General features: G+C 36.2%; 1 protein-coding gene across 5 annotated transcripts in view; it reads right to left on the bottom strand.

The window, feature by feature from the left end:
- CDKL5 (cyclin dependent kinase like 5) overlaps positions 1-27,922 on the bottom strand; it is a 212,453-nt gene that overhangs the window by 122,189 nt on the left and 62,342 nt on the right. For all 5 annotated transcript variants that reach the window (XM_072744254.1, XM_072744255.1, XM_025997496.2 and 2 more), the window contains exons 2-3: positions 5,784-6,007; positions 3,091-3,125 (exon numbers count right to left, since the gene is read on the bottom strand). In XM_072744254.1, the coding sequence (XP_072600355.1) occupies positions 3,091-3,125; positions 5,784-5,847 (99 nt within the window). In that variant the 5' untranslated portion in view covers positions 5,848-6,007. The remainder of the gene's footprint in view (positions 1-3,090; positions 3,126-5,783; positions 6,008-27,922) is intronic.

The raw sequence follows: 27,922 nt of genomic DNA, 5'->3' as shown, positions 1-27,922 counted from the left end.
ATTTTTCTTTTTTAACTGTGCAGCATTTGTTTCAGAGAATTAAGGAGTATTGTCTTTGGCATGAAACAGCCCAACACCATGCCATGTTCTCAAAAGACAAGATACATTTGTTTATAAACATGACCTCTAAATTTCTTGCAATTACTACACAGATTGTAACAGTAGCTTTCTTTCATACTTGCTCAAATAGATAATGTGCTAGGAATTCTTTAATTATATAAACACCCACAGCCAACCTTATGCAAAAGAGATCAAATTGATGCATAAGTCATCACATATACCTATGCATATATAATCATACAGACCTGATTTATACATTTTTGTGTTTCATTAAATTTTTAAAAGTTACACAAAATATATAGGTATGATTATTTTACATATCATAGGTACAACAGGGAGGATTATATCCATTTTTAACTATAATATGAGATTTCATTTTAATACATTTGTTCAATCCCAAGGGTAAAATCTTAGATGAATCAAATTCTCTCTTTTTGGATAATGGAGCAAAGATTCGAAGGTCTGATTCTAGCTAAAAAGAGGATATATCTATAACAAATCTAATGCCTAAACAGCTGCATATTCTAAAAAGAGTTTTATAGTACTCTGGGTTAGGCACTAATTTATGTGTTACATTTTTCATGCAGCAAAATCTTTTTAGACGCATGTAAAGGAAAAACAACAATACTTAGCTGGTCTACAAGTCCCTCATTTAGTGAAGGTCAGTAAAAAGAGATATTTTTTAGATGCAATGTCATTTGCAGCAATCTCATGGGTTATTTTTTAAAGTATCTGTTTTCTACCTCTTCAGACCATAAGCCAGACAAGAGCAAGAGAACTATGGTTTATTTGTCTATATAACTCAAAGTGCGCTAGGAATCATAGTTCACATTTAGAGTTGGTTTCTCAAGAGCAGGGATATCTGTTTCTCATCTACTTTCACTCTAGTCCCATCTTGCTGGGACTAACAGTGTGCATTATGAGAACCAAGTACAGGTAACAAGCATATCTTCACACACAAATAAACACACTAGACACATGGAAAGATAAAAACAATATATTCAAATAATAAAGTTCATTTTTACATAACGGCAGAAAGAGAGCTTACATAAGGTCAAAAAAAGCATGGGGAAACAGTTATAGGACGAAATATGACAAGACTGAGAGAAAACACTATTGGAAGATTTGCATTATGTATCAGAAAACTTTCAACTTCAAAACTCAAAGGTTAAGATTAAGGGGGCACCTCAGTTGGTTCAGCATCTGCCTTCAGCTCAAGTCATGATCCCAGGGTCCTGGGATCAAGGCCCATATTGGGCTCCCTGCTCTTAGGGAGCCTGCTTCTCCTTCCCCCCCCTCCCCCTGCTTGTGCACACACTCTCTCGTGCTCTCTCTCTCTCTCTCTTTCAAATAAATAAAATCTTTTAAAAAGAAAAAGACGGGACCCCTGGGTGGCTCAGTGGTTGGAGGCCTGCCTTCGGCTCAGGTCATGATCCTGGGATCCAGGATCGAGTCCCACATCAGGCTCCCTGCGAGGAGCCTGCTTCTCTCTCTTCCTATGTCTCTGCCTCTTTCTCTCAGTCTGTGTCTCTCATGAATAAACAAAATCTTTGAAAAGAGAAAGAAAGAAAGAAAGAAAGAAAGAAAGAAAGAAAGAAAGAAAGAAAGAGAACTTAAGGATCCACTTATGCTGCATAAACAGAGTCATGGTATAAAAGGAAGTATTGCGTTCACTGAAAGAATCAAATTTAACTTGGAAACTAACAACCTATTTCCCCCGAGTAGTATCCACCAAGGAATTTTATTTTTTTAAGCTTCAGAAATTTATTATAACTCAAGGCAATTCATTAACAGTATAGCAATTCATTAGAGGGCTTTCCATTTGTTTAATTTCCAACTGCAGTAATATTTCTTAACAAGGTATCCAAGGTGCTAAATTTATTTTATGTATACTATTTTAAATTCTTAATCATCCTAGATCAAGAACCACAGTATTCAAACCATTTTTGTGGATTTACTGGCAGAGATCTTCAGATAATTATTACCAATATAAGATACTTTGAACACCCAATTTCAAGAATAGAAAATTCATTAAGAGATTTATGATCTAAAATCCAAAAATACATCAACTGTCATGAAGCCTTAGATCCAAAACATACCATTTTTGTGCAAGAGTTAAGAAAAAATAAACAAAAACGGTATCCTCTTTATTTATGCATAAACACACATACATATATGTTATGATAGATACATTTCAGAGTTTAAATTATGACTTGGGCTAAATTTCTAAATTCATCTCAGACATAAATTATTCCAGTAGAAAATATCACAAAAAACTTTAATAACAAAATTATACACAAAATAGCATGAGACCAGATACTAATACTCAGACTAGGTATATACCATAACAGAAAGATATTTAACCTAATATTTAAAATTGTTACAGCTGCAACACTTGCCACATTAAAGTTAGTTTCTGAGTAAAACATGCTTATCACTGAGCAACAGCTATGGGAAATCTGGAAAAACTTCCCTAAATAATTGATGATTAGTATAACAGTCCAATAATCTAAATAGTAAGATCCATTTCAAGGGTGATTAACTACAACCAGTAATGATAATCATACACTATTATCTGAAGACCTATTTCATAAGCAAACACCTATCCACTACCTTTCAGAATCTGGTTTCAGATCTACCAAATAATGTAAGTTATTGGATCTATGTGAAAAATAATGACTGAGTGAAACTCCTTCTTGCTCAAAAGTACTTGAACATAAATCTGTCACTACCTTGATTTCTTCTCTATCACCTTTTCTCTCTTCCCATTAGGAAGCTGTTCACTTATATACATAGGTCAGTTGAGAAAAAAATAGCCTATGATTGCAAATAATTAATGACTCCCTAATCATGACAAAGCTTATCCAAAAGTAGTCTTTTTCTGGGTTCACATGTTTGTTCTACTTCACTAAACATCATTATCATAGCCAGACAGTTTTAATTTTAAACACCCATATGCACAGAACAATACATTAGTTTCTAAACAGTTAAACATATACATTATTTTCTTTTCAAAAACCATGTACTTGCCTTGTGTCTGCATTTAAGTACAACTCCATAGGCTCCTACAATAAAAAGAAAGAAACAATTAGGGGCACATATATAAACTGTGTTTTTATTTATGTGTTTTTTACGTATTTATTTCATTTAGAGAAATAAAAGTTCGATTATATTGGCTATCAGTATATGTGATAATAATGATTCCTAAAATGACAATACTCTGCACTGATAATGCAATGAGCCACATATAAATAGAATGTGGATATTTTTTATAGAACAAGAGCATAAGCAATTCATTTGCCCAACAAGTATTTTTAAATGTTTCTCTTTTTAAAGAAAACTTCATTGGAGACATTTTAAATACAAGCTTAAAATTTCTTTCTTTTTTTTTTTTAAGCTTAAAATTTCTGGAGATAAAATTTAGACATAAGAACTTTAAGAGTAAATGAAAATAAACTCAAAAGATTGTAGAAAATTTAAAATTTAAAGGCTTAGTGTTTCCCAGTAGAAAGCTCAGGTACCAAGCCTACCAAATATGTTCTCAATCCTAGAAGACAGAATGTCTTTCCTGACTGGTAAGATAGTATAGGCCTAAGCATCCCAATTAATAACTAGTAGGAGTTGCTATATTTTTGCTATAAATAAAGACTCAGCACAGATCATAAGTAGTCCAAGGTTCTCTGGCCACTTATAGCTAAGCACTTCCACTTTCTTTGGTATACTTTGATGAGATTTGTTACTACAGTTTGGGTTACTTATCCTCTTATCTAGCCAAAAAACTACTTCTTTAGAGGCAGAGCAGAGTTGACAGCAAGATACCCAGGAAACTGAGAGGTTAGAGTTATATTGTGACAACCTAATTAGCAGAATCAAAATGTAATGTATAATAACTTGAGGTTTGTAGAGATGTCAAGAAAATTAACAGACAGGCAAAGTCTGCATACATCTATGACAAGGGAACTTCAGAGAGATGAAATTGGGAAATGTGTCTTGAACAGAATCTGGAGAATCAAAATAAGTCTCCCTCACTTTGGTGGAGATCGATGAATCTTATTATCACAGTCAAGATGTAATCAGCTACTACCACCATCTAACTTAACTCCATAATCACCAGGTAATCCTTCAATTACAATTTAACAGCCCATGCCAGTTTTTCTATGGAGTGAAAATACACTGCCCAGGCTACAGGAATGTAGAGTTTACTACACAATTTTTATTTTCCTTAATATATATGTATTTCCTAGCCAGAAAGCGTCTGAGGTAGTTTATAAGGAAAAAATACATAGCAATGGTAGTTCCAACTATAACTGAAACTGAAATTTTCTGATTTATAGAACAGTCTAGTAGTTTAGTTAATCTGAGCCAATTCCTGAGAAGATGATCCACTACAGGTATACTAAGAAAATCAAAGTTGTGATCCAGAAAAACTTAGGCCCAGAATTTGAAGCATTACAACACTATTATACCCTATGAGCTCACCCGCTCCAGCCGGTACCTTTATTGCATTAGTCTGTAATTATAATACTTTTGGGAAAAGACAAACAAACAAAAAAGCAGCTATATAAAACAGTAGGTAAGACATCAAGAATGAATTTCATTTAAAAAAAAAGAATCAATTTTATTTACATAATTAGTATCAATGAAAAAAAGGAAAAGAAGTTGATGAAAAAGGATCCATTCTTTTTTCTTTTTGGTAGGGGATCCATTCTTTTTATATGGTTTCAACTTCAGAATTTAAAGTATCCAATGAAGAGACTGTATTTTTTTAAAAGATTTATTTATTTATTTGAGAGAGGGGAAGAGAGCACGCATGTGCGTGAACAAGAGCACAGGGGAGGGGCAGAGAGAAAGGGAGAGAGAATCCCAAGCAGACTCCATGTCCAGCACATGGCACATAACTTGAACTCACAGCCTTGAGATTATGACCTAAGCAGAAACCATGGTGCCATGCAGTCATCCCAGACTGTATTTTAATTGTATTTATTTTTAAATGATTTAAATACTTAATATTAAAATCTAGAACAGCTTTGCTGTTCACATAGGTATATCTTTAAAACTCCTTTTAAAATTCACAATTAAAAATAAATAAATAAAATAAAATTCACAATTTATTTGAAAATTCGTAAAGTAAAAATTTTTTTAACATTTGCTTTAAAGATATAAATGCTAGGGGTGCCTGGGTGGCTGTCAGTTAAGCCTCTGACTCTTGATTTTGGCTCAGGTCATGATCTCAGGGTTGTGAGATCAAGCCCCACACTGGCCTGACACCTGCTTAAGATTCTCTCTCCCTCTGTCCCCCCACCCCCTCTAAAAGAATAAATACATGCTAAGAAACCATAATTATAATCATTCATACCCTGTCAACAGAATCATTTCTCAAAATCTCCATAAAGTTATCTTTAAGTCAAGCAACAATTACTAAAAGGAAAAATCAGAGGAGCACCTGGCTGGCTCAGTCAGTTAAGCATCTGCCTTCGGCTCAGGTCATGATCCCAGGGTTCTCATATCGAGCTCCGCACATCAGGCTCCCCACTCAGCAGGGAGTCTGCTTCTCTCTGTCCCCTCTGCCCCTCCCCTCGACTTGTGCTCTCTCTTGCTTGCTCTCTCTCAAATAAATAAAATCTTTTTAAAAAGAAGAAGAAATCAAGAAGACTTATGAAAAATGAATTACCATATATACATAACTACACACATTGCTCAGAAACTTGGAATACTAAACTTACCTTCACCTACAACCCCAAGGATCTCAAATTTATTCATCACATTACCAATGTTAGGAATCTTCATGAAGACAAACTCCTCTTTTGATGCAAGCCACAGAACATGGCATCAAGAAAGAACTTCTGAGAAAGTTGTGAAGTAGAACAAAAATGTCGACAGAAGAAATTCTCACAGGTTGACAGGAATTTTCACATATTTATTCAAATGTGAAGTATGAAATGATTCCCTGAAAAAGAAAACACAAAAGCCTTAAGTTTTTTATTCAGCACTCTAATAACCTATCCTTGTATTTTATACAGTGCTTTTATAATCCTGTTAATATTTCATATACTAAAAATAATAATAATAATAATAATTAGAGAAAAGAACCCAAAATGAACAAAAACAAATGTACCTATCTGTATTTGAAATGAATAACATAATCACACTGAAGGGGAAGAGGGATTCAGAGGGAAAAGAATTAACTCCAGGTAACTTTTTGAGAACAATGTTTTAACTACTCTCCTCTATCTAAATTTAGACAAAAAAAAAATTTATAAACAAATACTATATTTAGATATTTGTTTTTACACAGAGATATGAAATTATGTGTGTTCTCAGACTGAGCAAGTAAGTAAATAAATACACTGTGGATAATGAGAATTTGGCTTCTTATTCTCATAAAAAGAAGTTACAAATACAAAAAGGATGGGGGCACCTGGGTGGCTTAGTCAGTTAGGCCTTTGGCTCAGGTAATGATCCTGGAGTCCTGGGATTGAGCCCTGCATTGGGCTCCCGGCTAAGCAGGAAGTCTGCTTCTCTCTCCCCCTCTACCCCTGCCCCCCTGCTTGTGTGCTCACACTCTCTCTTAAATAAATAAATAAAATCTTTATTAAAAAAAAAAAAGCCAAATATGAAAAGGATGAAGGCTTGGAATTAGAGACCATAGAAGCTCAGTTCTTAATATAGAGATGGAGAAATAGATATAAATGGGTGTGTAAATATACATACACACATATATATATATTCCCTAGCTCTGTCTACTGAGGGGGCCTAGAAGCAATGAAACTCCAACATCCATTAGCACAGCTAATACACCAATAAAAGGAACCAGGTTCTTCAGAGAAATGGCTGATTCCCAGGCAAAAGGAGGAAAAATACAACACAAGCCCAGGATATACATTTGTGGTGCCAGAAAGGATGGTAATGCTCAAAGGATGGTAATGCTCAAAGAAATGACAGGAGCATGTCTAAAGGACACAGGAGTCAGCTTGAGTCACTTCTGGTCAAATGAGAAACATCTAAACAATATATATATATATATATATGAGTATAAACCACAGAATAGAATAAAAACACACCAGTCCCAACTTACATAAATAGATGGAGAAGGAAAAGCTCTTTCTGAGAGTGTAGTTCCAAATAATAAATGGAGTGATGGAATTAGAAAATCACCATTTGGCAACCACCCTGGTAATAATTATTTCAGGCAAGTATCATCAACATATGCTAAAACTAGTATTTGAAAGTTTGATGGAAAACAGGATATTATCTAGTCTCAAAGTAGCTCCACTACAAAATACCCATTAATTAAAAGGGGAAAAATAGTAATTTCATAGTGAAGAATCCTGCCAGACACCACCTTAATTAAGTGATCAAAGTTAACATCATCAATAATAGAACAAATCAACATCATATGCCTCCTGATAGGATGTAGCACAATGTCACTTCTGTCACATTCCTTCCAAAAAGGTAAAACCTGAATCTAACCATAGGCAGCAACAGACAAGCCCAAACTGAGGTACATTCTACTAAGTAACTAACTGGCCTGTATTCTTTAAAAATGTCTAGGTAATAAAGGATAGGGAACCAAGTAACTGTTCCACAAAAGATTAGGAGACATAACTAAATATAATGTATGATACTGGACTGAATTAAATCAGGATAAGAAAAAAAAATTTTTTTACTATAAATTATTATGAGTGATGTACAACATGTAACTGTAAATAAGAATACTATATTATATATTTGAAAGTTGCTAAGAGAGATCTTAGAAGTTCTCATCACAAGGAATAAAAATTGGTAACTGGGTAGTGATGTTAACTAGACTTACTGTGTTCACTTCACAATATATACAAGTATTGAATGATTACGTTGTACACTTAAAACTAATATGATAAATGTCAATGATAGTTCACTATTGGGGAATTAATAAGGTGTAGCCTAGAATCTCTGAGATAGTCTAATAAAAAATGTAATGAACAACAACAAAAAAAGAACACCAACATTTTTAGAGATAAACTTTGCAACAAAGCATTCAGGAAAACAATAGTAAGTATGTGTGCACGGAGAAAGAGATAAAGAATGATTAAATGGTGACGATAAGGGAATTTGGGTCAAGGGTCTATGAAACAAGAAATTCTTTGTACTACCCTTCCAACTTTTCTCTAAATCTAAAATTATTTTAAAATAAGTTTTGTTTCAAAAAACTATCCTATTTTTATGAAAAATAGCTGTACCAACAGAAAATATTGATTTAAAAGAAATAAATCAAAATCAATAAATTATTTGCTGTCTATGAAATTTGAAACTTTTCAAAAATAGGAGTACCCATGTGGTGTGGAAAAGTACTGACTTGAAGTGTGCCTTTTCATATGCTGATGGTCGGAATAAAACTGGTACAAGCTTTCTAAAGAACAATATATCCATAATTAAATGTTTTTAAATGTTCATAGCATGATAAAAGTATCTGACAAAAACCTACAATAAACACCATTCATAAAGGCAAAAATATTAGATGTAGTCTCTTTAAAAATTAAGAATACAAGAAGTCCTATTAATGCTTATTAACATTATTATTAAACATTATCGTGATGGGTTTTAGCCATCTCAGTAAAATAAGAAAAAAATAGATGAATGTAACATATTGGATTGGAAAGAGAAGCAAAATAGAATTTACAGATAAGGGATCCCTGGGTAGCGCAGCGGTTTGGCGCCTGCCTTTGGCCCAGGACGTGATCTTGGAGACCCTGGATCGAATCCCATGTCGGGCTCCCGATGCATGGAGCCTGCTTCTCCCTCTGCCTAGGTCTCTGCGTCTCTCTCTCTCTCTGTGACTATCATAAATAAATTTAAAAAAATAAACCTAAAAAAAATCTTTAAAAAAAAAAAAAGAATTTACAGATAATATTGCCTACATAGAAAATTCAAAGACATTTACAAATCATTCAAATTATAAACGTTAACAAAGTAACTGAATATAAGCTTAATATACAAATATCAATTTTATTTGTAAACATCAATAAACAGAAAATGTAATTTTTAAAACCACATTTATAACAAAAGGGGCATTAAATATTTAGCATAATAAAAGATGTCCAAAACCTCTATTTAAATATATATATATAACTTTATTCAAAGGCATCAGAGAAGATCGAAATAAATAGAGTTATCCCAGTTTTAAGGCTGGAAGCGTGAATATTATAAAGATGTCAATTCTCTCCATATTAATCTATATAGTCAATCCAATTCCAACCAAAATCCCAACAGGGCTTTCTGAAGAATTAAGACAAGCTGATTCTGAAATATATATGGAAGAACAGAGTCTCAAATGCTACCAACACCCTCCTAATAAGAAAGATAGGAAGACTGGACCTTGAGGATAGGATCTGGTAGGATGTCCTACCAAATACATTGAGACATAGAACTGAACTATAGAAATTAAGAGAGAGGGTAGCCCTGGCGGTTTAGCACCGCCTGCAGCCCAGGGCGTGATCCTGGAGACCCTGGATCGAGTCCCACGTCAGGCTCTCTGCATGGAGCCTGCTTCTCCCTCTGCCTGTGTCTCTGCCTCTCTCTCTCTGTCTCTATGAATAAATAAATAAAATCTTTAAAAAAAAAAAAAAAGAAATTAAGAGAGAGGGGACACCTGGGTGGCTTGAACTTCAGTGGTTGAACTGAGCCTTTGGCTCAGGGCATGATCCTGGGATCCGGTCCCACATCAGGCTCCTCTAAGAGAGCCTGCTTCTCCCTCTGCCTATGTCTCTGCCTCTCTCTGTGTGTCTCTCATGAATAAATAAATAAAATCTTAAAAAAAAAAAAAGAAATTAAAAGAGAAGATGGGTGACTGGCTGGCTTAGTAGTAGAGCATGTGACTCTTGATCTGAGGGTTGTGAGTTCAAGCCCATCTTGGGTGTAGAGATTACTCAAATAAAATAAAATAGAAAAGAAATTAAGACAGAGTGGTCTTAGCACAGAGACTGACAAATTTGCCAGTGAAACTGATGTCAGAGCCCACAAATAGACCATACTTTACTATTCCTATGGCTCCACACTCACCTACTACATCAGTCTGTCCTCCACACAAGAATCTTTAGAATAAGTCAGATCATGTCACTACTCTGCTCAAAACCTTCAAATGGTGTTCACATATTATGAGTGAAAGTCAAAGTCCACATGAGTCACAAGGCCTTAAACTCCCCTCCTCTCATATCTCCAATTATTCTCTCCCTTGGCTCACTTCACTCCAGCAACACTGACCTCCTTTTCAGTTCAATATGTAACAAGAAAATCACAGTTATCCCTAACACTAAATATTTCTCTGTCACTCTAACGTTTACTTTAGGTCAAATTCTTATTACCTGAGTTTTCATTCAACATTTACAAATAATGCTTTTGCAAAATAGAAGGCAAGAGAAAGCAGATACTATACTTGATTTAGAAAATTTTAGTTCGTGTGGCACCTAGTGGCTCGGTCAGTTAAGCATCCAAATCTTGATTTCAGCTCAGGTCATGATCTCCATGTCCTAAGATGGAACCATGCATGGGGCTCCAGGCTCAGCATATAGTCTGTTTGAGTTTCTCTCTCTTCCTCTCACTCTACCTGCCCCCCCACCACGCACTCTCTCTCTCTTTCCAAAATAAATAAACTTTTTTAAAAAAATAAAACTTTGGTTCAATGGAATAACAAATTTCTTAGGTACTACTGACATTTATAGAAAATGTCACAATTTCAGAAAAATATTAGTAAATATTTCTTCTATTCATTCATTAAACAAATAATTACTGATTGCCTAATACATTTTAGAGAATGGGTAAATACGACACACAAGACAGTAGTGAACAAGATAGACATGGTTATTGCCTCTTGGGGCTTTACATTTTGTTAGGAAGACACGAGATTATCATCAGATACTGACATTGTTATGGGGGTGGGGGGGGTGATTTCTCCGAGGCCTCTCTTAAAAGGTGATATTTGAAGCGAAAAATATCAGCAACAAGAAAGAGCCAACCATATGAAGATCTAAGTCAGTCACATTACAGGTAAAAGATGCTCAGAGTGCTTCTGAAAATGAATCATTATTTCATTTTCTATAGCTAATTTGGAAGAACACCCAGGAAGCATTTAAATATCTCACTCTGCCAATAATAGCATGGTTCATTTCAAAGGAACCTTGAGATAAAAATTAAATCATTCCCACTAAGAAGACCCGGCCCCTCAAAAGTTATGTACGTAAGTATATATAAAGAACACTTGATCCTACCTGTTCTCTATGGAAATCAAAATTGAATAATGCAAATTGGGAATCAGAATTCAAATGTGTGAGTAAATACATAATATAGGTGTCAAGAACAGTCTTCTAATTACCAGTATTCATATTGAGAAAAACTGTATGCAAAATTGGATTTCACTACAATTTTATATGAATAACACTGAGTAATCTTTAAGACCTAAAAACTCAGATATTTTGGCTTCAACTAACTAAATAACTTGGATGAAGTGTTCCTTTGAGGACAAATACTGGAGGAAATTTTTAAAACAGCCTAACATCTCCACCCCCCCACACCGAAAGACAAGATTGTAAAGAATTAGCTGGTTGAAATCAAGGCAAAAGAATAGGACCTAGAGATGTAATCTAAACCACCCTAAATGGTTTCAGCTGAGGCACTTGAAGATCCAGAAAGATTTTCTCCACTAGGAGAAAAGGAGTCTTGCTCTTAAAACCTTTAAAAATCCAGAAGCAAAAGTCAAAAAGGCAAGAGTGCCAAAAGGAGGAAGTTTGATAAGGCACCACTCACTTAAAGCAGAAACCTCAGAGCTACACTCCCAGAATAAAGGAAACCAGAAATAAATCAGCCCTTGGACAGACTTGAATTACAGTTTCATGTTATTTGAGTGATCAAAATAAACCACTGAGTTACTGAGGTGGTCCCATACTCAGATTGGTGATGTCACCAGTTGTCTGGTGTTTGCAAAGGGGGAATGTGAAAAAAACATGTCTGCAGGAAAGAAACATCAACCTGGGCCTCACAATATTGCTACAGATACTTGTTCTTTACACTGAGCAGTACATAATATACCAAGATCAAGAACCAATAAAAATGACCAAAACAGAAAGTGACTCAGAAAGACATGTAATGGGGATCCCTGGGTGGCGCAGCGGTTTGGCGCCTGCCTTTGGCCCAGGACGCGATCCTGGAGACCCGGGATCGAATCCCACGTCGGGCTCCCGGTGCATGGAGCCTGCTTCTCCCTCTGCCTATGTCTCTGCCTCTCTCTCTCTCTGTGTGTGTGACTATCATAAAAAAAAAAAAAAAAAAAGGAAAGAAAGACATGTAATGTTAGAATTTTCAGGAACAGCCTCTAAAACTACAGGGCTGAATAACTAAAAATCAAAAAGTTGAACATTTTGACAGAACTGGTAGGTCCAAAAGGAAAAAGACCAAATTTGAAAAATAAATGAAAATTCTAGAACTGAAAGATACAATAACAGCAAAGGAACAATAGACAGTTTAAAGAGAAAGGTATCAGGATACAGAGGATTTGGGGCAAACTTTTTAAGCTTGACCAAATGAACGTTGTAGACTGCAGCAATGAATTGGAGGATGCCTTTTTCCTCTCCCAAGCACACACAGGACATTTATAAAAACTGATAATATGCTAGGTCATAACACTGCTCAAAACAAACTACAAAGATTTAAGTGGAGGATGTTCTCCCTGCACAACACAAACAGGCAAGAAATCAACCATAAAAGAAATAACTAGAGAATATGCATATATATGAAAATTAATACACTCAAAATAATCCAGAAGTCAAAGAACAAATCATAACAGACAATTAAAAATAACAAAAATATGGGGCACCTGACTGGCTCAGTCAGTAGAGCATGCTACTCTTGATCTCAGGGTTGTGAGTTCAAGATCACATTGAACATAGAACTTACCTATTTTTAAAAAAATAATAACAAAAATATAAATTTATGGGAAGAAGCTGAAGCAATGCTGGAGGATGAGGACTGAGAGTCATATATGCATATATCACAAAATATTAAAAAATTAAAATAAACTAAGCATCAATATCGAGGTTGAAAAAAACAGCAAAGTAAATCCAAAGAAAATATAAAAACAATCAAGAGCAAAAATTCATGAAATAGAAAACAGACAAAAATGAGTTTTGTTTTGTTTTTTTTAAAGACCTGGATCTTAGAAATCAACTTTGGAACTAATCAAGGGAAAAAAAAACTCAGTCCAGTCAACATCTGGTCACAGGCTTATGATATCCTGAGCAGAGATCCTAGCCACACCATGCCCACTTTTGACATACAGAACTGTGAGTGCTGCTTTAACCTGCTAAGCTTGATTGATTACAAAACAACAGAAAAACAATAGGATAGTATCATTTCGTGTATACACAATTTTGAAACAAAGCTGAGCTATATACTACATGGTTTAGGTATGCATATATAAGTGGTAAATCTATAAAATAAAATTAAAAAGTTAAGTGACCAATGAAGGGTTTCTTAAAAAATCAGGATATTACTGGCAGGGAGGAGCTGAGATTGACAAGAGATACCATAAACAAAGGACTTTCTGGGACACTAGTAATGCTCTATTTTCTTGACTTCAATGATGGTTAAACAGACATTCATTAGAGTGTACATTTATGTTTTGTGTATCTCTATGTTGCTATATTCTTCAACGAAACAAATTTTTAAGAAGTCAAAGAGTTAATTCTGATAATGACATTATATATGAATAGTTTCTTCATTTTCATGGAAGTAAAAGAAAACTTTTTATCAAAGCATTTCAATACTACATGAACCAAAAAAGTTTAAATGAACTCTCTCTGAGGTTCAGACTTCACATAATACATGGTCTCTAGTGCTGGGTGTCAACAAAAACAAAAACTTTCAGTGATGGATAACCTGATCACCACACTCTAAAACTATGAAAATTATGCCAGATAAAGAGCTTGTAAGAAAAGTGGGCAAGTTTGGATCTGATGAGAGATGATGGACATCTAAATGTCTGAAGACTCTTTGGAAAAGAGGGAACAGAGCAGGTGATTTAAGTTATTCTGGGGGGGGGGGGGGGGAACGCCAGGAAGGCTCAGTCAGTTAAGCGTCTGCCTTTGGCTCAGGTCATGATCCCAGGGTCCTGGGATGGAGCCCCACATCCAGCCCCCTGCTCAGTAGAGAGTCTGCTTGTGTTTCTCTCTCTGCCTCTCATCCCTGCTCGTGCTCTCTCTTGCTCTGCCCTCTCTCTCTCAAATAAGTAAATAAAATCTTTTTTTAAAAAAAAAATTATTCTAGGGGGAAGAACTAAGATCAGTGGTATAAGTGAAAAGGAGACAGATGTCAGCTCAGCAGTGACTGGACAATGACGAACCATCAATGGTAACCCATGCATTCTATAAATACCTGTCAGATACCTAGGCCAGCCCACTGTAGATGCTTCAGAATACAGCAGTGAACAACACAAAGCCCCTGCTCTCATAGAGCCCAATGAGGGAAAAGAGACAATAAACATGATCATTCCAGGCATTGACAAATGTTATAAAGGAAAGAAAACCGTCTTTTGATAATTGGGGGGGGTGGGAAGGGGAGGAAAGCAGTGCAGTGGGGAGGAGACAACCCTCTTTTAGATAGTGTGGCCTGGGAAAGGCCTGCCTGAGGAGTTAAGATTTGAGCAAAATCTGTTTAATGTAAAGAACAGGGATGGGAATAGGGATGAGTAAAGAGCGTTCCAGGAAGTACAAAGACCCACACAGAGCTTGATAATTTCAAGAACAAAGGAGACTTGTAATCCGAAGCATAGCAGACAAGAAGGGAACCAGCAGGGGGCAGGAAGAGGCCACTGGATATAGTTTGGCCTGGCCATGGTAGAAAAGTCATGCACTAAACTAGATATCCTCTAAGATCCTTTCCAACATGAAATTCTAACAATCTTTCAAAAATCTTTTGAGTTTTTTATTACTATTAACTTTGTAAACAAATAACAGAATAAACTTTAAAGTGGATGTATTCTACACTAAGAAATACACCTAGAATTAAGCAAACTTGTCTCTGTATTGGCAAGCAAGTACCTACAAGAACTGACAGAAACAGAAGACTTTTAATTTATTTCATATATTATTAGTATTTTGATGAATTTAAGAGTTGCCTAGGCCTTGAATGTTTCCTTTGTGCTGAAATTATGATCTTCATTTCAACGGGTCTTTTCTTCTTCCCAAAGTGAGTACAAAATCAGTTGAATCATGAGTTCTGTTCTCCTCCCTGGCATTGTTTTTATACATACAAATGAGAGAACCATTTTGTCACTGAAAGCTGCACAGGAATGAATTTGGTACGTGACAAAACTTGTTATAAGAAAGTTTAAATGATTAGAAAGCATCTTTAACTCATGATCCACATACAGAAAGAAACCGTATCTATGGAAAGCACAGCCTTGCAAAAAAAAAAAAATCCTAATTACTCTCCTCCTTAGATAATTTCTCCATGTTGCACATAAATGAGGAGAAAATTCACTAGTTTTCTCCTGGATGTGATTAATAATTTTACTTTATTCTACCAACAGTGGAAAAAGTGACTTATCGATCCATTCTCTATAAATCAGTTACCATTATTAAATCCAACGATATTTGCCTATCATGAGTAACATAAACACAGTGTAATAACTTAAGTGTTTCAAACTTCCAAACATGTACTACCTCCCCACTCTTTACCTTTACAATCCATCCACAAAGTAGGAAATTCAGTGACCACTCAATGGATCTCCTCCTACCCAGCTATTTGATACTTCACCTAAGCACTGTCAATCCTACTGAACTCTTTAGTTTTCTCAGAGTCTGAGGGCCCCAAGATTCAGACTGAAAAGAACTAAACTCAGATCAGAGAAATTCAGAGTTCATACTAATATTGTACTATTTTTTAAGTTTTTATTTAAGTAATCTCTACACCCCACGTGGGGTTCAAACTCATGACCCTGAGATCAAGAGCTGCACGCTCTTCCAAATGAGCCAACCAGGTGCCCCAATATTGTACTATTTAAAACACACTATTGGTTAAGAAGGTTTTGAAGGCACTTGCATGAATATATAAGTATCAACTTTATCATGGTTTCCATGAGATAATTTGTTCTGACCACCAAATTCAAAATAACTGATTTTAAAATAAACTTTAAAAATTTGGGGACCACCCAGATTTTGCTCAGTTGATGTGGATCAGAAAATATATCTAAGTTATTGTCCTCTACTCAAAAACAACAAAATTAACATTCATCTGAAAATAGAAGGAACTGAAGTCCAAGACTTTTGAAGAACACCCACAGGATTTAAATGAATTCAAGACTACTGGCCTAGATACATTTCATCCCTGAAATGCTTTAAGACTTTGGATAGGAGATTGCTGAACCTTAGTTGGTTTGGGCAAGTCCTACAGAAAAGATGAGAAAGAAGGGCCTATAGCAAAAGCAGTCACGTTTTTTTGGAAAGGGTAGCATGGTACATTCTGTAAACACTACACCTGAGAATTTTAAACAATCATTTGACAAGTATCTTGAGAGTTAACTATATGCCAGGCACTTGAATAAACACTAGGAATATATCAGTAAAAGAAACAGACAAAACTTCTTATTTCACGGAGTTTATCAAAGAATCACACAATAAGCATAAAATTGCAAATATAAGACCAGCAGAAAAGAGAATATAAGGTGCTACAAGGGCTTGTAACAGAGGGTGCCACCTAATTGGGGAAGGTTGGCTTTTCCAAAGTGTCCAGTGAGCTAAGATCTATAGGACAATTAGACATAAACTTATGGAGGAGGAAGAATGCTCCAGGAAAGAACAATTTATGTTAAAGTCCCAAGTCAGAAAGGAATATGGCAGAGACAAGAGCCTCAAAGGTGGTGGGGGTGGGGTAATCAATAACCTAGTATCAGGTGAGATTGGAGAAATAGATTAGATTATTTTATAGTTATAATTATCTTTACCATAAGACACAAGGAGCCACAGGAAGGTTTTGAACAATGGGAGGGTGGTTTCAGAGGGTGTTATGACAATCAGATGATTTGTGTTTGGAAAAAAGGAAGCGAATGGCTCATTACATGGAAAAGGTGATGCCAGTTTGGGGGCATAAGAACTAGAAAGATACTGCAGAAATCCAGGTGAAGAATTAGGGAAGGATGGACTTAGTTTGTGGATATAAAGAAAATGAATAGATTCAGAATATATTTGGAGAGAAAACCAATACAACTCAGGATGGATTAGAGATGGTAAGTAAGAATAAGAGAAACGAAAGATGGGCACATGGCTGGCTCAGCGGGAAGAGCAAGTGACTCTTATCTTGGGGTTATGAGTTCAAGCCTCACATTGAGGGTTTTTACTTAAAAAAAAAACAAAAAAACTTCAAAGCCTTATTCCAAATCTCTGTACTTTGTACCACCCCACAGTCCCTACACTCAAAAGGGAATAAATGTTTTTTAAAAAGACGGAGAGAGAAATCAAAGATAACTTCTTGGTTTGGAGTTTGGGCTAGGAGTAGATGGAGGTTGTTTCTTGACTGAGGAAAACTAGGAAAAAAAGATTAAAGGAAGGGAGGAGGGGGAAAATCTAGAATTCCATTTTAGCCGCATTAAGTTACATTTATATAGCCATAAAAATGGAACAAAAACCAAGGGGGAAATGCTACAAAACACTGAGGAAAAGAATTTGCAACTGATATCAAAAAGAGTTAATATCCTAACACCTAAAAGATTCCTACTGTTCAATACGATAGGAAGAAACCCAATTTTCAAATGGGCAAAGGGTGGAACACCTGGGTGGCTCCATTGGTTAAGCGTCTGACTCTTGATTTCAGCTCAGGTCAGGATTTTGGAATCTTGGGGTCCTGGGATCAGCCCCCACATCAGGCTCTGCATTCAACAGAAAGCTGGCTTGAGGATTTCTCTCCCTCTGCCCTCCACTCTCTCCAAAATAAATAAATAAGTCTAAATAAGTAAATAAACAAACAAATAAGTAAATGGGCAAAATGTTATGAAGAAATACTTCACAACAAAGGAAACACTTAACACAGTAAAGGAAATGGCTCTTAAACATATAAAAAGTTACTCAACTTTACACATAATTAAAACTGAAGATTAAAACTACACTGAGATTCAGGGTGTGTGGCTGGATCAGTCGGTAGAACACAGGACTCTTGATCTCAGGGTCAAGAGTTCAAGCCCTATATTGGGTATAGAGATTAATAAATAAGTAAATCTGTTTTTAAACTACAGTGAGATTCAATTTCTCAGATTAGCAAAAAAACAAAACATGCCACGTTGATAAGAGCATGAAGAAATTAGATTTATTCATACATTACTGGTGGGAATGTATATTAATACAATTTTTTGGAGGCTAATTTAATAACATCTTTCAAAACTAAAAACAAATATATCCTAATGACTCAGTAATTAAATGTCTAGAAATTGATCATCAGAAACACACAAATACACACACAGATAAGCATACATAACTCACAATAGTATTGCTTATAAAAGCAAAAAAAATGGAAACAACCTTTAAGTACATATTAATAGGGGCATGGTTAAATGAACTGTGGTACATCCACTCAATTTTTTTAAGCTAGACACAGGAAATATGTCTATTTCACAAATTTGAGTTTTCACTCATTTTCCAATAAATCAAAATCATACTTAAAATTGTATTCTAATTAAATACTACATACATCTGTTTAATACACTGGTTCTACATAAAATTATATTTGAAAAAAGATATTTCTTGCTATTTCTTGGAAGTTTGAGAAATCTACTAATTGAAATCTATATAAAAGTACCTGGTTGAATTTACTGGACCTGAAGACATCAAGCAATTTCAAACACTGTCAATAATCTGGAAAATTCACAAAGGCTGCTTGCGTGCTAAATAGTGTTAATGCTGTCACAAACTGACCTTCTTATCATGTCTCCAGACTCCTGGTCCTTGTAACTGATGTGACTGTAGACTGGAGATTATATCCGAGAGATTCTCAAGCCTGAGTTTCTCTCACCAAGTTGAGAGCTGACCTTGACAACTTTCATTTCCTCAGTTAAAAAACATAAAGCTCTTCTGTTGGATGATCTCTGAGGTCCCTTGTAGCTTTCAAATCCCACAATTTCATTTCTAAAAACTCAGAACCTCTCAAACTGAAAATGAGTGTCAAAATCCTCAATTCCTAAGGGATCAGTATAAAATACACATACTTTCCCTTCTCTCTTTTTATTATGGTTCCAAATTACTTACCAAAGTAAGTTTCAAAAGCAATTGAGTAAAATCAGCTTACAACAAGAGAAGGAGTGGCATGATTACCTTTCAGTCTACTTCAGAAAAACTGCAAAACCAGAATATGTGGAATGCTTCTAGTCAAACATCTGGTGATTAAACTATTCCTGGGAGGGTCACTTATGCTAAAGGGAAAAAACAAATAGTAATAATAACTAGACAGCAGCAACTTCATGAGGCATGAAAAAGTCTGGGATATTTTCCAAATGGGTTGGGAGGAAGTTATTTTTATTTAGAGATATTTGTGTCCTATTTAAAACATAGATATTTGTCTCCTATCTTAAAACTTAAGAAAATCAAGCTAAAGATCTTAAAGTTCCTCAGTCAGCTGTCTGTCCTGTTAACTTCAGAAGACTAACAATACTTTGACCAAACAAATTAACAGTAAAAATCGCAAGCAACTCATAAAGGCAATTAATTGATGAAAGCATTCAATTAAGTTCAAGGGATATGAAAGGAACCTAGGTGGTGGAGTTGGTTGAGTGTCCAACTCTTGGTTTCAGCTCAGGTCACAATCTCAGGGTCATAAGATCGAGCACCAAGTTGGGCTCTGGGCTCAGCATGGAGTCTGCTTGAGATTCTCCCTCTCACTCTCCCTCTGCCCCTCCCACTCATGCTCTCACATGCTCTATCTCTCTCTCTTTCTAATAATCTTTAAAAGAGAGAGAGAGAGAGAGAGAGAAAGAGATCTGAACACATAACTAATAAGTAATAAAAATCTTAAAAATAAAATGTAAAGGGGCACCTGGGTGGTTCAGTCCATTAAGCATCTGCTTTCTACTCAGGTCCTGATCCCAGGGCCCTGCCCCATGTCGGGTTCCCTGCTAAGCAGGGAGCCTGCTTCTCCCTCTCCCTCTGCCCCTCCCCCTGCTTGTGCTCTCTCTCTCTCTCTCTCTCTCTCTCTCTCTCAAATATAATCTTAAAAAATAAATTAAAATTTAAAAAGGAAAGATAGGTTCTTTCCTTCAAGGAAATCACAATTTAAAAAAAAACTAAACAAAATTATGCTTAACAGGGCTTTTGAATTACATACAGCTCTCCCACATATTAACTTAATGTTGAGCTGAAGCTTTGATTTGCTTCTATTCATAAACTGAGGTTAAGTGACACTGATACCAAATATGTGGCATCTTTTCCAACACCAACTGGGTGTCCAAACACTCCATTCTAACACTACCCAGAGTTAACATCAGACTCCACAGGTTTAAATGGTTGGTCCCACAGACTTAACTTAAGACACCAGTCACAAGTTCCAGGTCCCCAGGCCACCTGCTCTTAGGTCCAACTTGGCTAAAACTTTGGGGATTCCCACGAACTCCTCCTCAGGTTTGATAATTTCCTAGAATGACTCACAGAACTCAGGAAAACGCTTTACTTACTGATGTGGAGAACAAAGGCAAAATATAGGGGAAAAATTAAACTTTATTTTAACTTACAAGTACTTGAGACAGGCAGAGTAACCTTCATCCAGGAACTCAACTGCCTCAATGTGAGTACTTTGCTAAAGGTAAAAGGCAACATAACCTTGACATTAGCCCAACCTCCAGGATCCTGTAAAAATCCCTTTGGAGGGCAGCCCCGGTGGCACAGCAGTTTAGCGCCGCCTGCAGCCCGGGGTGTGATCCTGGAGACCCAGGATCGAGTCCCACATCAGGCTCCCTGCATGGAGCCTGCTTCTCCCTGTGCCTGTGTCTCTGCCTCTCTCTCTTTCTCTCTCTCTCTTTCATGAATAAATAAAAAAATAAAAAATAATAATAATAAAAATCCCTTTGGAAACTTCCTTTATCTCTACCCTCCCACCCCCACCCCCCGCCAAGATATATGTAGCTATCACCCTCCAAACATATGACCCACTTGATAGACATCTGATGGGTCTCATGACTAAGGTTTTACTAGACAGTAGTAAATGATCCCTCAAGATCCTGGAAACCTTGTTTTCCAATTTCTTAGAGACTTACAGTATCCCTAACCTCCCCTCAACTTCAAAGTATATAATCAGTAACTCCTCACCACCCCAGTACAGCTCTTTCTGCCCAGGGGTCCTATCCCTGTGCTTTAATGAAACCACCCTTTTTGCACTAAAGGCATCTCAAGAATTCTTTCTTGACCGTTTGCTCCCAGACCCCAACATTTCACATCACTTACCATTGTTAGTTTATTATAAAGGATACTTAACTCAGGAAATAGCCAAATGGAAGAGACGAACAGAACAAGGTCCGGGGGGTGGGGGGGGGGGCACACAGCACAAAGGGCTTCTTCCATACCCTCTTAGAGTGCACCACCCTCCAAGCACCTTGGTTGTGTTCACCAATCCAGAAGCTCCCCAAACCCAGCTGTCTAGGGGTTTTTATGAGGGTTTCATTGTGTAGGCATAATTCACTAAATCACTGGCAATTGATAACAGAATTCAATCTCCAGCCTCTCTCCCCTGCCCAGCAGTACAGGTGGGAAAAGGAAGTTGAAATTTCTAACCTTCTAGGAGCACCTGGCTGGCTAAATGGGTGAAGCATGGGACTCTAGATCTTGGGGTTGTGAGTTCATGTCCCACGTTGGACGAAGAGCTTACTTAAATTAAAAAAATAGAAAGTTCTAACCTTCTAATCATTTGTTATCCTTCGGGTGACCAGGCCCCATCCAGAAAGTTATCTACAGACTCTGCCAGGAGTCATTCCACTAGCATGCAAAAGACATTATCACTCAGGAGGTTGAGGTAACATTTCTAAGGCAAGAACAGAATATTCAATAGACAAAGGATAAAGTATTCTAGGCATTCTAGGCAATATTTGTGCTAACATAGGCCAAAAAAAAAAAAAAGCCACCTGGGTGGCTCAGCAGTTGAGCATCTGCCTTTGGCTCAGGTTGTGATCCCGGGGTCCTGAGACCAAGTCCCTCATCATGCTCCCTGCAGGGAGCTGCTTCTCCCTCTACCTATGTCTCTGCCTCTCTCTGTAGGACTCTCATGAATAAATAAATAAAATATTTAAAAATAAATAAAATAAGCAAAAAAAAAAAAAAAAAGATTATTTGTAGAATTCAAGTCATTCTGCTTCTCTGAAATCAGGGCACAGGTCCAGGAATGGTAAGAAATGAGGCTGGGACTAAATCATAAAAAGCCTTGTATGCCAAGCCACAGATATGTTTCCCTATGTTTAAAGAAAGGATTCAACTACAGACAGTATAAGAACTTTGAAGTTCTCTGCCAGAGACAACAGGAAATCAAGAGAAGACTTTTAGGTGAATATTTATTAGTGCTGTTCCAGAAAAATCACCATGGAAGCAGGGAGAAGGTTAGGGCAGAAACACTAATCAGAACGTTACTGATTGATGAGGCCAAGCGCAAAATGATGAAAATCTCAACTAAAACAGCAACAGTGAGATCAGAGAAAGGAGGACAGACTTAAGATATTTAGAAGATGTATTCAAAAGACACAGTGACAGGGCACCTCAGTGGCTCAATCAGTTGAGCCTTAGACTCTTGACCTCAGCTCAGGTCATGATCTCAGGGTCGTGAGACCAAGCCCTGAATCAGGAGCCGAGTCAGGCTCTGTGCTCAGCAGGCAGCCTGCTTTAGATTCTCTCTCCTTCTCCCTCTGCCCCTTCCTCCACTCCTGCGGGTGTGCACATGTGCATGTGCTCTCTCTTAAAAAAAAAAAAAAATTCTTTTGTAAATTTTTTAAAATTTTAAAACAGTTGATGAAAGAAAAATGGAAAATGTAGAGGCCACTTTTAGGCCACCAACTTGAACAGCAGAAACCTGAGTAAGGTAGAAGGACCCATAGCGGCCACATACCCACTCGCTGAACACAAACAGGCCCATTAGGTGACTCACTTCAAAATATCCATAAGGCCTAGATGATCAATGGGTTCCTTACACCCAGACACAGGTACCGAAAAACAAAAATTCTACATTCCCCTTACCTCTTTCACCTTCTCCCTTAACTACAAACTCCCATCACTGCCTTGTAGCAGATGGTCTCTCCTTTGCTGTCCTGCCTGCCACTCCCATGCAATGTACTCAATAAACTTCTATCTCCTTCATTCTGCCTTGGGTGAATTCTTTCACTGCCTGTGATGCTGGCCTCCATGGGTTGAGAGGCCTCACAGCAAAGTCTAGATGATGGCAAAATTTATACCTTGACTACTAGGTGGACTGAGGGCACTGCTAACTGAAACTAGGAATACAGAATTAAGTATTACATGACTTACAATTATGGAGTCTTATATGTTTACATGGGAAGTTGTGTGCTGCACAATACAGATATATCATGGATAGCTGAATGAATACAAAGTTGAACTTCAGGTCAATACTATGGAATATAAGCCATATACATTGAAAATATGAGAAACTCAAGGCTTAACATATTTAATTTCCAAATTCTTTTTTAAAGATTTTTTTATTCATTTATTTGAGAGAGAGCAGAGCAAGTGAAAACAAGAGTATACAGACAGGGGCATAGGGAGAAGGAGAAGCAGACTCCCTACTGAGCAGGAAGCCCAATATGGGGCTCAATCCCAGGACCCTGGGGTCATGACCTGAGCTGAAGGCAAACACTTAACGTACTGAGCCACCCACACACCCCCTTAATTTCCAAGTTAAGGCAACTTCATAAGGAATATAACTTGCACTGTGGGTAAAAAGTGCCTGTCATGTATTCTCAGCCTCCATGATTAAGTCATTTTTCAGATGAATATATTATAATCACATCCTTATAGAATCCTTGGAAAAGATGCTTGGAAAGAGACTGATTCATAGAATTGTGGCATTTTGATCAACACAAAGCCAAAATCATTTAGACCAGAGTTTCTCCAACTATTTGCAGTAAAAGTCTACTTTGTTTGTTTTCCAATCTCTTGTAATTGTATTGTAAAATACAGTAAAAATGGTGTGGCAATATTAAATTACCTTAGTTTCCATACTCTTAGCCTTACTTTTTAAGTACTTTTATACAAAAATAGTTAATACTTTTAAGACTCAATATTTTAAAACTTAAAATTCAAAAACTTAATTTTCTTTCTCATGCACATGTTCTCTCTCAAATAAATAAAATCTTTTAAAATTTTTATTTATTTGAGAGAGAGTGAGAGAGAGAGAACAGGAGCAGGGAGGAGGGGCAGAGGGAGAAAGAGAAGCAGACTCCCTGCTGAATGGGGGCCTGGCGTTGGGCCCTGGTGATCCCAGGACCCAGACCCAGAGATTATGACCTGAGTGGAAGGCAGACAGTTAACTGACTGAGCCACCAAGGGTAACCCAAATAAAATATTTTTTAAAAAGAAAAAAAAAACATTGAATTTCCCACTGCCTGCCCAAAAAAGTCTAAATTTCTAAGGCATTAATGTCAAGGAAAATAACTAAAGACATCTCTTTCACTCAGTCACTCATTTATTCATCATTCAGCAAATACCTATTGAATACCTATAAACTAGGTTAGAGATCATCTCATTGGCCCTTATTTGACAGAGGGGAAAATTCAGGCTCAAGATAAGATATTACTCAATGTAAAATTAACTATAACCTTTGGCAATTGGCTTTCCTGTGAATTTAACTATACTCTAATAATCACCCACTTTCTCCTCTATAAAGAATTCTTGCCTCCAAACCAACTGCACTTACTTATCAACACCTAGAACATGCCTTTCACATTCCCACTTCTGTGCTTTTGTTCAGATCATTTCTGCACACCTAGCCCCAGTCTTTGCAGACTGAAATGTTAGCCATCATTTTTCAAAAATCAAGTAAATTGTAACTTCCTCTCTATTTAGCACAGTTAAAAGTTATCCTCTATAAAAATCTATAAACTTGGCTTTTTTCTTTAGGTAAGATTATGTGATAGATTCTCATGATAAAAATTCAAAAGAATAGTCTATAAATTCTTACAGCATTTACATGACTTTAATCAAATACTTAAATACTTATTGTTTACATACATATATCTCCATTAATCAAAATTTTCTTAGAACTAGATAATATCCATACCTTTACTAAATGCTGTGTCTAGGTCTTGCACATAAAATAAGTACGCAAAAAAGTATTTTTTTTAAATTTCTAAAACAAAACATAAATAAAATTCAGGTATTTCTAAAGCTGGGGGGGTCATTTTCATTTCTTATCAAATCTTTAATGAAGTATCAAAATTAAAAAAAAAATCAATCCACATTGCAACTCTTTTCTGCTGTCAACAAAGAACTTAATAATTATCCACATTTCCAAAATAAGAATAGACTATGCATATTTATAACACTGACACAGAATGAACTTGTAAAAAATATTACTGTCAATTACCATCTGTATGTGGATTATTCATAGTACATTTTACTTTACAGACCCATAGTACTTGTTGTGTTTTTAATTTCATGCAAATAATAAGTAAAGCCCAGTGAAATATAAGTACCATCTTGGGGTGCATGGGTGGCTCAGCATTTGAGCGTCTGCCTTCGGCTCAGGGCACGATCCCAGGATCCTGGGATCGAGTCCCATGTCGGGCTCCCTGAAAGGAGCCTGCTTCTCCCTCTTCTATGTCTCTGCCTCGCTCTCTCTGTGTCTCATGAATAAATAAATTATTATTTAAAAAAATAAAAATAAAAAAATTAACTACCATCTTTCTGTTTAAGGAATCACAGAATCTAAAAATTAAAAGAAACCCTACCTAGTCATTACATGAATGAGGAAATAAAGCTTATATTCAGGTTTCATAATTCGCTTATTAAGAAAGAGCTCTGTTCTGGCTTGACTGAAGGGCCATTCACAATATAGTAAGTGGGAAACTAGAGAGCTTCCTTGTGTCCTCAGTGCCTGCTTCTCAGCATGTTATCATCATTTTCCTTCAAATAATTCCCAGTTTACTTAATCACAGACACAGATTAAATATTTTAAAGAAACCCATGCATTTTTAAAATGTAAATATTGTCTATTATCTACTTTGAATTATTCAAACATATGCTTGACTATGTCAACGTAGCTTAAAATATCCTAATAATTTTAAAAGTCAAAAAGTGAGTTTTTAATTTCTACAATGTAATATATCCTTCTTAGAAAAATGAAAACTCAGGGTGCCTGGGTGGCTCAGTCAGTTAAGCATCTGACTTGATTTCAGTTCTGGTCATGACCTCAGAGGTGTAAATTCAAGCCCCACATCAGCTCCACGCTAGGTATGGAACCTGCGTAAGATCCTCTCTCTCCTTATCGCCCCCTCCCCTCCTTCCTCTCTTTAAAAAAAAAAAGGGGGGGGGGAGAAAATGAAAAACCATTATTTCAATAATCCAACACTAATTAGACTGATGAACAATCAGGTCCACTGCACTCCTTATTGGCACAAACCCTTCCTCTACCTGGACCCTCTTTCAGTTCTGAGAATCAGGGTGTCTTCTAACATGAGGTCAACCCTCAGTAATTATGTAACCACAGACAAGTTATTTAACCTTTTTAAGCCTCTTTTCTCATTCACTAAGAGGGACTGATACTACCTACTTATAGGCTAAAGGGGAGGATTGGGGTTCTATAAGTAAAGCCTCCAATGCATGGAAAGCACATAATAAAAAACAACTATTATTAGTAATTAAATAATATCACTAATTTAACATAATAAAGGAAATAAGAAGGCTAATAACTCTAGAAAGTGGGATTTATCGTCTCAATTATGAGTCTGCATTTGAAGAGATTCCCCAAATGAGACAAGTAATTTATGTCAAGACCCCAAAAGGAATAATAGATTCATGAAATGTCATTAGCATTTTTAAAAGCAATGTTTTTGCTGAAGTAAATAAAACATTTTTAAGGCAAGTAATATCTTAGTCTTGCCATTCTGATGACAAATTATTTGCAAAGCACTGTTATTAAGTTGAATTTTATCACTGGAAAATTTTGTACTCAGCCTAAACAATTTAGAACTACGCTAAATCGAGAATCATTTCTGAAACTGTGCTGTATTATCAATATTTCTGATAATACAGAGTCTTATACCTTCCACTAACTGTATAAAGTAAAACACCTTCCATTGCACCAAGACAAAAACCAAGAATTGACAGATTGATAAGCATCGATAAGCAGAGCTGCTGAGATATATTTGTAAAGCATTTGATTTAGAGTAAAAGCAAATGCACTTCAGTTAACTTTAGCTCTAAAAGGTTTCATGGAAGAAACCAAAGAAATGAGACAAATAAAAAAGGTATAGTTAGGGGACCACAAATGGAAGTACTCTGCTTAAACTATGAAGACAATCCCTCATTTTTAAAAGATAAAACACAGAAAGGAGAGGTGAGTTACAAAGTCTAAACTCTAAAGAAATGTGCTATCAATTAATTACCATCAAAGGATAAAAAAAGGTGGAGGCAATAGAGATTCTCATTTAGAACAAGTGAAATAACTTTAACGAACACTGTTTCCATAAAGGATACTTTATTCCAACAAAATTAAACCAAATAGGAGAAGCATTTCCAGAATGTTGGTGTGAGGATCTCCACATGGACCTTCTTCCCCAGCAACACAATCTTAATTAATGAAAATTATATTTACAGTCTCTCAAAATTGCCTTAAGGACATTTGCCTTAGCAGCAAAAGCAGAATCATT

The sequence above is a fragment of the Vulpes vulpes genome, chromosome X (genome assembly GCF_048418805.1).
Source record: "Vulpes vulpes isolate BD-2025 chromosome X, VulVul3, whole genome shotgun sequence".
Lineage (NCBI taxonomy): Eukaryota > Metazoa > Chordata > Mammalia > Carnivora > Canidae > Vulpes > Vulpes vulpes.
The sequence above is the reverse complement of the archived record's forward strand: the minus strand, read 5'-3'. Positions and strand labels throughout refer to the sequence as shown.